The 10,744-nt window shown below is 40.3% G+C and overlaps 1 protein-coding gene across 1 annotated transcript in view; it reads right to left on the reverse strand.

Moving 5' to 3' along the window:
- gabbr2 (gamma-aminobutyric acid (GABA) B receptor, 2) overlaps positions 1 to 10,133 on the reverse strand; it is an 899,531-nt gene extending 889,398 nt beyond the window's left edge. The window contains exon 1 of the mRNA XM_039736684.1: positions 9,616 to 10,133. Coding sequence (XP_039592618.1) covers positions 9,616 to 9,927 — 312 coding nt within the window. The 5' untranslated portion in view covers positions 9,928 to 10,133. The remainder of the gene's footprint in view (positions 1 to 9,615) is intronic.
- Between the last annotated feature and the right edge of the window lie 611 nt (positions 10,134 to 10,744).

Raw genomic sequence — 10,744 nt, forward strand, 5'->3', positions numbered from 1 at the left:
GATGCTTTTTAGTAGCAGGGGCTGTCAATCTGACCAGGCTTGATCAGAAGATGAATACTTCTGCTCCCTTCTGCCAGGAAGCTTACATTGTGTAGGAAGTTTGTCTTTTAACAGAATAACAACCCAAAGCCAGTGGTGAAATTAGGTACGGGGGATTTGGGAAGCTCCACAGGATGTCATCTTTCCAGGAATGGCATGGGGTGCTCACATAAAAAAAAATGAAATGGTGATTGTAGCCTGAGCCAGACAATCCATTAAGGGTGCCATTTATGAAAGCGCCATAAATTATGTGGTATGTACACAGTGGGCTGCCATTTATTCAACTGAAGGAGTATGTGCTCACAACGCCAACGTGGTTATTGAAGTATGATATCGACTACCCACTATAGACACTGAGGGGTGGCATCATACCCACGAAGCTGTCTAAGGCCTTTATTGAGTGTTATTGAGTGCATAGACCCCATCAAACATCTCTGAGGAGACACAAAACTTTCTCGCCACCATTGCTACCAAATAACCTGGCACACCTCGAGCAATTTTTCAGGGAAGAACAGGAAATCTTACTCCATCATATTGTGCAAAATTAACAGACATTTTCAAAAAAACTACTACTGTGATAAGCTGTACATGGCTCAACCAAATTCTAAATGGCAGGATGAAGTCTTACAAATTGCTGACATTTCAGTTTTTGGAATGTAATTTTTTTGATTTACAAATACAAATTATCATTCAAATGGATTAAAATACCAGGTTCTGATTATCATTTATTTGAAAAGAGGGTTTAGGGCTGAATACTTTTTAAAACACAGTATATTATGTATACTGCATGCATGTACACCATACAATCTATGATAGTGTACTCCTTTTTTTGCTTTTATATTACTGTCAGTCACCTGAGAGATGCTTGAATGAGAAAGAAATACAACAGCCTCATTTTAATATGCCCAGTTGTGTTCCCATTGCTTTTTTTCTTATTTTACTAAAATAATTGTAGTTGTATTTTGTTCTACTGGAATATCCTACATCTCTGCCCTTTTAGTATAATGGGTCAGCATAGTGGTGTAGTGGGTAATTCTGCTGTTTACAGCTACAATGCACTGGCCTCCTGTCCTGCATTTGCTCATTAACTGTGTGAAGTCTGCATGTTCTCCTCATGTCTGCATGGACATTTACACTCAGATACTCCAATGCTCCTCATAATCCCTAAGACGTGAGTGACTGGCACACCTCAATTGCCTTAATGACAGTGAGTGTAAGTATACGTATCAATGTGCTCTGTCCGTTGCTGGTTCCTGCTTTGTGCCCATTGCTGCCAGGATAATCTCTGCCCCCATAACACTGAAATGAACAAAGTTGACAAAGACACTGAGTGGATTAATAGTTTCCTCAGTTATAGCCTGGTTTGGAATAAATACTTAATTGTATTGGCACATGTTAGGGAATATTATTTTATTATATAGTAGAAGCAAATCAGGAATGTTAAAATTAGTTTAGTCATCTTTCTTTAATTCAAGGATTGTTACTAGTTGAAAGTATTTTCTGGCCGATAACTACAGGACATAAACTTTTTACCGTTTGCTATTTTTGTTTCACTTGAATTTCTGAACTCTGTAATAGTAGCTAACCACATAAAAGGGGCATTTGTCACACAGCAGAGGACATGCTTGTACAGAAAAACGTTAAACTCTAAGCAGAATGGTCATTTCTGTTAGATATTCCTTGTGCTTAGGAGCAAGAAGCTTGACCTTTATATGTGCTGATGTGGCCTGTCAAATAACATCAGAAAGAGAGGTGCTTGGCGTGTTCACCTTAGCCCTAACGAGCTTTAAGCAGGAAGAACAGAGACATCAAGAAGACCCACGCTGTGAGCTGCAGCAGTACAGCCTTAAGAAACTGAACGCCACACACATTGAGTGTGTCAGCCACATCATCTACCGTATGTCAATATCCAGGTTGTATGGTGATTTTCCATAAATATATTCCTCTGGTTTTTGGTGCATTAAGAATATTTAAGAATGTTAAAGACTATAATGACTAATTTAAGTATCTAAAAATTCCCCTGCCTGCCTTGTTGGTCTATCTTGTCACCTAGGGTCTAGAGATTAGGGGAAAGGGGGATACGGGGTTGCAATGCCAGTCAGCTCTAGGTGAACTCAAACCGGATCCCCAAGTGTTAATTGTCTCCTACCCAGCCAGGCGAGTGCAAGGATAAGAGGGCAAGAGTTGGGGTGGAAGACATATCTGTGGCTCAATGTTAGGATAAGGCCACTGCAAAATCCTTCTATGATGAAAACAGTACAGCATGAGTGCCATGGAACATATGAGCTATGATTTGCTGCTAAAATGATACACAGCTAACATATTCATTGGAAAGAAAAAAATTCCCAAGACCGCTACAGTGAATTTGCAGAATATTTGTTCTTCCTAATAAAATATTGCTACTTTAGCTTGCATTGATTTTGCTGGCTTTACATAAATTAAGTCACACTTGCAGCACAAATCAGAAACCTAAGAAGTGTACAATAAACAGAAATGGCACTTCTGACAAGTTGGGCCCAGGGAAGTAAAATGACTTGCCGAGTGCCACACGGTGCCTCAGGTGTGGGACTAAATCCAGAGTTTGGCCAGAGCACCATGCTGAGCTCAGCAGTCTCAGTCCTGTAGTGTTATTTAGTGTAGCCTTTCTTTTAATCGCAGGTCTGGCAAATGATGAAAAATTGAGTATCTGTGCCTATAGCGTCGTATTAAATTTTGACAGGCCAATGCAAACTGTTCTGCTTTTTTCAAAAACTCTTTTCCAGTTAATATCAACACCAAAATCATTGTATTTTATCTTTTAAAAACCCATAGACATCATAATGTTTATTTAATAAGTAATGCATATGGAATATCAAAAGCTTGTGTGTTTCAGATTATGAGATATCTTGTATGTTTTCAGGTGAATGGGATCTTTACACTGTTTTGACTAGACGATAAGACAAAACAAGAATTCACTTGGATGGCCATTACAATCCTCACTCAGACATACACCCACATCAATCAAATTTAGTGGTGGCAAACAAGGAACCATATACTGTGCATTATTCACAGAGTCTGCACATTTGCAACTGGGGTATCTGTGTGTCTTTTAGGTAACTTGCTGACTTTAACTGGGCCCAGTATATGTGAGCAGTGGGTGTGTGTATTACTCTGTCTTGCAAAGTAGTGACGTTCCTTCTTGGGGTCTGTATGATGTCTAATGCTTTATAGTTTTCAATGTCTGATGAACCTGAATAAAAATAAGCAGGTTGAGAACCTAGATGGACAGTTGGATGGATGGTCAGCTAATTTAAGTAGAGCTAACTTGCTTATTTCAAAAATAAATGCACTGCTCACATTTGAGTATAATCTGTTTAAGTAACAGCCTTTTTCCTAGGAGACTGCACTCTTTTAAATTGGGCAGTGATAAAATCTCCATATAGTCTACAATACTGGGATGGCCAATGAGATTTTCTATGCTGGGTGGGTAACATCCCTTCAAAAGAGGCTCACCGAATCAACCAGCTAATTAGGAAGGCAGGCTCAGTTACTGAATGAGATGCACGCATTACCTGCTTGAAGACGTAGCAAAGAAGAGAATGAAGACAAAACTGTGTGTCATTATGATCAATGCTACACATCTCCTCTTAGATACACTAACACTGAGTGTTTTTAGCCAAAGGATCATTTAGTACAAACGTGTTAAGAAATACTACAGGGGCTCCTTTATTTCAACAGCAATACGCCTGCATAATGCCTCATTGTGACTGCGACTGCTCTTTCTATCTCTAGCTAAGTCAGATGTCTTTTTTTTAGTTGGTTTTTTTTTTTTTTCTTTTAGTCATTCTGGTGTGTTTTCAAGAAGAGATAAGTTGTTTGTTATCTACTCTATATATATATATATATACAAAATCATAAGCCTAAAAAGTGCAAAGATTTTGTGCAACGATTTTATGTGACGTTTTTATGTGACTTTTTTGTCAGACTTATTTTAAAAACTACATATATATGTTTGGTATCATCAGAATTTATCAAACTTTAATGTGATGTTGTTAGAACAACGCACATGGTCCACTCACTTCTCATTTGTGCGAATGCTGTTGTCAGACACAGTTCCTATGCTCTCAGCTCCAAGTGGGGTCGGAAATAAAAGACAAAGAGTAGAAGACAAAGTAGAATGTTCTAAAGAGGTTTAAAAACGTTGGCGTGATACACATGCAGAGCAGGTTAGAGATTATGAAAGTACTAAAATTCGAAAGTCTCAAAAAACTGATAGTAAAGATCGCATTAGCGCAAATACACAGCAATAATTACTTAGTGAAATAATGGAACAGCGAAAAGAGATCAAAAACATGGACATAGGTGATATGACAGAAGTATTTAGATATTGTTCGGTTTTAAAATTTAAGTCGGAGACTTGTAGATCATCTAATTCATGTTGCCATCAGGGAAAAGTAGTATTTCTTCCCAATGAAAAGGTGTATCTGCAAGAATTAAAAGATTTGTCGTTTGGTGAAAATGAACTCGACATACGCGAGAGGCAGAGACGTGAAGTTGCTGGCACAAAGCACAGCCTGGGGGGGTTGGCGAGCGAAGCAAGCAGGGGGCGAATCTTCCTAATAGTATAATAATATTTATTTATTGTGCTTCGGTAAAAAAATCAAATTTCTCTTGTGGACAAATAAAGTGCTATCTATCTATCTGTCTATCTATCTAATGTGCAATTGCATTATCAAAAAACAAAGAGTTCAATAACCGCTCTTAATTAGCAAGTGAACAATTCTCTAAAGGAACATTCTTACAGTAAATTAAGTTCTTAATTTCATAATAATGGTAAAAGAATATGGGATGCCTGACATGGATACTTAAACACAGCAACGCTCTAGTCACATTGAAATGATTTGGATATGCCAGTATCTATCACTTCTCTGAATACTACACTTTTACCCAAAATCCCCAAAGACATGGTGGTGAGGGGAACTGGGAACTCTACAGTATATTGGTCCTGTCATGGTACAAGAGTGTGTGTAAGAGAGTGTGCCCTGTGATAGACTGGATTTCTTTTTAGGGCTATTTAATGCACTGCGACCAGTTCTGCCAAGTTAGTCTCTGTCCCCCTCATTACCCTAAATTGGACTAAGCATGATTGAAAATGTATGCATGCATTTTCATCATTAATTCAGATTTCTTGTAATATGAACTGCTTTGTAGGTCTTGAGAAAGTCTTTATAAGAAATGATAATTACTAACTCTCAAGCTTTAGGGACTCAGGATTTGTTCATGACATTGAGGCTAATAGACTCCGGAATTAGAACATTATGGATATCAAAGCTCAAACCAGTGACACGAAAGGAGGGGAAAATACCCTATTTGAGAAAATAGACTAGAGGTTACTTATTTCAATTTTGAATCGATGTGGTTGTGTACAATATATGAATTCTTGTAATATATATGGAATAATAATGTTATAATGACATTTTTAAATGTGCAAGGAGGTCTTACTTAATCTCTTAATTTTTATGAACATGTGTGTTTATAATTTTGAATACACATAATTTGGTAATTTGTTATTCAGTTGCCCCGTAGAACAAAAGAAAGTTCTTCTGCATCACTTTTCCAGAGACTTCAGTTCATATTTCTGCTCAAGCAAGGTGTGTGTGCTCTCCCTGGGTCAAGTCTTTTAGAATTATTTATTCTTTTTGTCTGTGAAATGTTGATTTACATATTGTGTTATTAATTCTGTTTTTGATCCTTATTCTCTCTAAGCAAATATTCAATATTGTGTTGTTTTTTAATTAGATAGATAGATAGATAGATAGATAGATAGATAGATAGATAGATAGATAGATAGATAGACAGTACTACTTTGCTTTGTGTATTATGCTAATATTATATGTATTAGTTTACTTTGGTTTCTGCCTTATCTCCTTTATGTAGAGCGTAAGGGGACAGGGTCACTTGATGATGAGGCCGGCAGCTATTCCCAGCAGTATAAATAGAGAAGTTATAGGCATTAATTTATTTTAATTCCTGCATTAGATTTGGTTATTCTTCTTCATTTTTGTATTTCCTTGATCTTGACCCCTAAATTTTCTTTACTGCTGTTGATGGTCAACAATTTGTTGGATTTGTTCATTTTTAGGTTTTGTCTACTTTTGCTCAAGTTTCCTTCCTTTTCATTTTTTTTTTTTTTTTAATCTTTAAATGTTTTTTAATATAAAGAAACTATGGACTGTTTGTCCTGGGCCAGACGTTTCTCATGGCTGCCTGATGTGATTAGGTCTGCTCTTTAGGCACAACACCATGCATGGTTTATTTGAACCTTTAGCCCAATCATTTAGTGTTGTTAAGTTCACAAAAATGGATAGATGCTTTAATATCATTTTAAAATACTGAAACTTTTTTGATTAACCCAAATAACTGTAACATCACAAACTGAAAGAAAACTTCAATGTCCACTCCTTGAGTCACTTTTGGCAGAAAAGCCCATAATTGTATAGAGCTTGCATTTATTTCACCTTTGCCCTTCCAGACACTGCAGCTATTGCCTATTCTTAAACTGCACTGGCAAATTTCAGCTCGTACCACATGCCCTTGTTTAGACTAACCTCTACATGAACCAGACGTTTTGATAATTAAGCCTTTCCATTGTGGATTTGCCTACAGTATGTTTTGAGAGTCATCATCCTACTAAAGTTTTAATCTATTGTACTTTTGCATTCCAGCACTGCAGATCCCACTCCAGGATTTTTCTTTGCCTTTCTACATCATTACTGCCATTAATCTCCAACACACATAGACTCTGAAGACTTGACTGACAGGCATGCACTTCTTGCTAAACAAGGCGGACAAAGCTACATGTACAGTACGCCTAACCTATTCCTGTAATGTATAATTTACTTAGTGAGTGGGAAATTACCTCAACTACCACCAAGATGTAGCAACCATCTGGATGATGTGATGGCAGCCAATTTTGTGCCAATATGTCACCACACATTAGCGGATAGGTGGTGAAGGTGTAAGGGGCCAAAATAACAAGGCCATAGTGTGCAATTTATTCAGGACATCAGGAAGCGCCCATCCATTTTTTAAAGATATTTAAAGACTACAGAAAGATGCATCATCTGCACTGGGTCATTGGGATCCCCACAAACAACAGGCTAAGCTCTGTCTGATGGCCTCACCAACAAGTCTTCCAGCAGCAACTCAAGTGTTTTCCTACATAGTCTCCTATCCATGTGCTGGCCAAGCCCAAACATGCTAGAGCTCCGAGTAGGTGGCACCAATAGAGTCCAGCTGCAGACCTCCACCCAGTTACACTATGGTTAAGATTAGGGTTGTGAAGGGTTATCTGTCTCACATAATGACAATTGTCCATTGCGTCAACTCCAAGTACTTGGAGCTTCAATGTGAAGCCTCCAGGCTGTAAAGATACCAGCCCAAAGCTTTTCCTAGATGGCCTCTCATCCAAGTATTGGCCAAGCCCAAATATGCTCAACTTCAAGTGGATTACCTTTTTCTGAAGTGCAGGTGGTATGGCATTAATAAAGGTCAACTAGATAAATGTCACAGTGTGGTTAAGCTACAGCAAGCCCTACCTTACTGAAGCAAGATTAATGAGGCACAATATAGATCCAGCCTGTTCCTGAAATGTTCTATCTGTGAGAAATTAATGAAAGTTCACAGTGTACAGATGTTCAATATAAAACAGGTGAATACCCCCAATGTCCAGTCACTGTAAAGGAATACCTGATTTTCTTCTAGCTTCCATCTCTTATATCATGCATTGATTGGTTCCAGGGAGCAACAAGCTTACAAAATGGTCCAGCTTGGATGGGATGCCAGGCCATTCAACCACAAAATGTCAATTATCATGCAATTTTTGAACCTGCTTAATTAAATTATGGGGTCGCAGAAATCCCGAGTCAACAACAGGATCGAGCCCTGGAAGAAATACCAGTTCGTCAATCTGACGCAATGACATCTCCATTCTTTTTCAGAACATGAACACTTAGTCTAACAGACTACATATTTTTCGGAAAAAAATAATTTCTCGAGAAAGTTTCGGCCCACACAGGCAGACATGTGCGTGTCAATTTAGCGTAAAGCAGGTAAAGAAGAGGACTGTTTACAAGGTCAGGCGCAATTAAGCTGGGGGCCCGTCTCCTGCGCGCCGCTGATAAGCCGCCTCGCAGCCCCCGAGCGCAAATTGGTCTCCGCACTTCATCAAGTAAAACGAACGCTCTCCTGTCTGGAAAAAACACGCGCCGTGCGCAGCCCACTGGAAAGAAGCGTCGGGATGACTGTGAAATCTCCGAAACGACGGAGAAACGTTAATATTCATGTGCGCGCAATTATCATTTAAGATAATGACAAAGCACCTCTCCTTGAACGGCGTTTCCCAATTTCGAGGAAGCGATCCTGGAAAACAACGCGAGTGTCATAAACAAGAAATTACTGCCATCTTCAGGTAAACAGGAAATCGGCAACGCAGCCTAGTAAACGTTGCTTGAGTCGTGAGTGAAATTCTTTATTATTTTGAAGCAAAACCTTGTTGATACACCAATCAGAACTGTGTGGGTAATCTCCCTAACGGCTTAGTTTTTTCCCCTTTTATGAAATTGAACATGAGTGTCCCTAATTGATCACATTTGCGCATGCAAGCGCTACAGTGCGCATCGCGACTCGTTATTATATGAATGTACTCTTTTAAAAGCGTTAAGATTGTATATTTAAAGCGTCGGCTGTTGGCTGTCTATAAACCTCCGGAAATGCAGTCAGATCAGCTTACAGGTTCTTAATCCTAACACAAATCGCTCTTTCTCTCTCTCTCTCTCTCTCGGTGTGTACGCGGACTTCTTATTGTGCTAACGGTATTGGGATTTTACTCGAGCCCTGTTCATATGACAGTGTCATTAATTCATCAAGTTTGGCAATATAACGAAATCACGAATGCGGTTACTTGGAAGGGCAGAAATGCAGCCTTCGTGTGTCTTCCTCATTCATATGCACAGCATCAACACAAATGGAGGTCAGCATCACAGCTAAGGTACTCAGTTTTGCATGCCCAGCTTGATGCGATTATTACCATATCACCTTTCCTTGGAGTGAGGAGTTTTAAAGATCTGGAATGGCTTGCCTGAAAATTAAGGGGAGGCAGTGGACAGATAGATGAAGGAATTTATGCGCAAGTGATTCAAGAAGTGTAAATTGGGAGCTTCCCCCTACATCGCCCACAATCAATCGATCGGATCTATGAGCAACAACACAAAATACAGTGAGGAGTGCTTTAGTAAAAACGAATACCATTTCAACGTTGCTTGCTCCTCTTGGCATTTCTCTGGAATCAAGTTAGTTGTGTGCGCAGAGAGGGCGGCAGTGTGCAAGCCCTGTCTGTCACACATGCAAGCACCTGAGTAACAAGCAGATGCCTGCAGCATGCTAATGCACGTTAGCACATACAAACAGGTGTATTAGCCTGAGTAACCCCTGTGAGCATTCCAGCATATGCCGCACCTGCACCGCTATAGAGTGCGCCAGGCAGCACCGCCAGCCAACCACATAGCATCAATACCAAGACGGGCGTGTTGCGATTACCTCCGTGTCGTAGATTCTGGGAGTCAGGGAGAAGGAAAACCGCTGGGTCTCATTAATATGTTGAATGGCCAGCATGACGGCAGGGTGGATCCCCTGGCCAATGTTGCTCATCGGCGCCGTCTTGTTCAAAGGCATTAAGACCATGATGTCCAAGCCCTTGCTGTCACTTTTACGCCCGTCATTGTGCCCGCTGTGCCAAGCGGTGTCCCAGGGTCCGTACGCAAAGACAGGTGCAAATCCCAATGCAAACAGCAACATGCATCGCGACACTGCATACATCTCCGATGTGCATTTCTTCTGGGACAGAGCCATGCTAACGTAACGGGGCAACAGAGCAGATCCACCCTTTCACTGCCCTGACATTTTTAAGATAGCAGGCAAGCGTGAAGTCAGATATAAAATTTAAAAGAAGAAGTCATCCCTGGTTAAGAAAAAAAAAAGGATCACCAGTCCCCTTCCGTAAGGAAAGTATTATTCTCATTCACTGACGCTTTCCTTTGCGCTTTTTTCCCCACAGGCACCTTCTCTATATAGAATAAAAAAACATCAATGCGATGAGAAACAAGGGATCAAAACAGAAGGTCTTCCATCCGATGTCTCCAATCCATAAGCAATTGGTGCAAGCGTGCAAATCTAACCAACTAAACCTCTCTCCGTTTCACATCCCAGCACTACATCGCCATCCAAAAAAAGAGAGAAAAATAAAAGAAAAATACAGATATCCAAAAAATAGTGAGAGAAACAGCAGGTGCCAATTTTAAAACATCCACGATGCAGCGATATTCCATTCAGCAAGAAGAAGAGGCAGCAGAAAGGCTAATACCGCATTCCTCTCGGCACCCAGCTTTGTCACTGACGGCCCAAAAATGATGAAGAATAGGAGCAAGAAAGGCTAGCACTAGTGGGGTAGGGGGCGGGGGAAAGGGGGTAAAAGGCAAAAGGGGGGTTGCTAGCAGCAGCAGTCCGTGTGCGAAGAGTCTTCCCCGGTAGAAAGCAGAGAGACCTCTGCTGCTACTGCTGCTGCTGCGGCTGCTGGCGGCGTTTGAACAGGTTACGCGTCTGCAGCGGGAGGGCGAGCTGAATCCTTCGGGGATGGGGACCAGTTTGTGCGCGATCCGCCACCGCCTGC

The sequence above is a fragment of the Polypterus senegalus genome, chromosome 15 (genome assembly GCF_016835505.1).
Source record: "Polypterus senegalus isolate Bchr_013 chromosome 15, ASM1683550v1, whole genome shotgun sequence".
In the NCBI taxonomy this organism is placed as follows: domain Eukaryota; kingdom Metazoa; phylum Chordata; class Cladistia; order Polypteriformes; family Polypteridae; genus Polypterus; species Polypterus senegalus.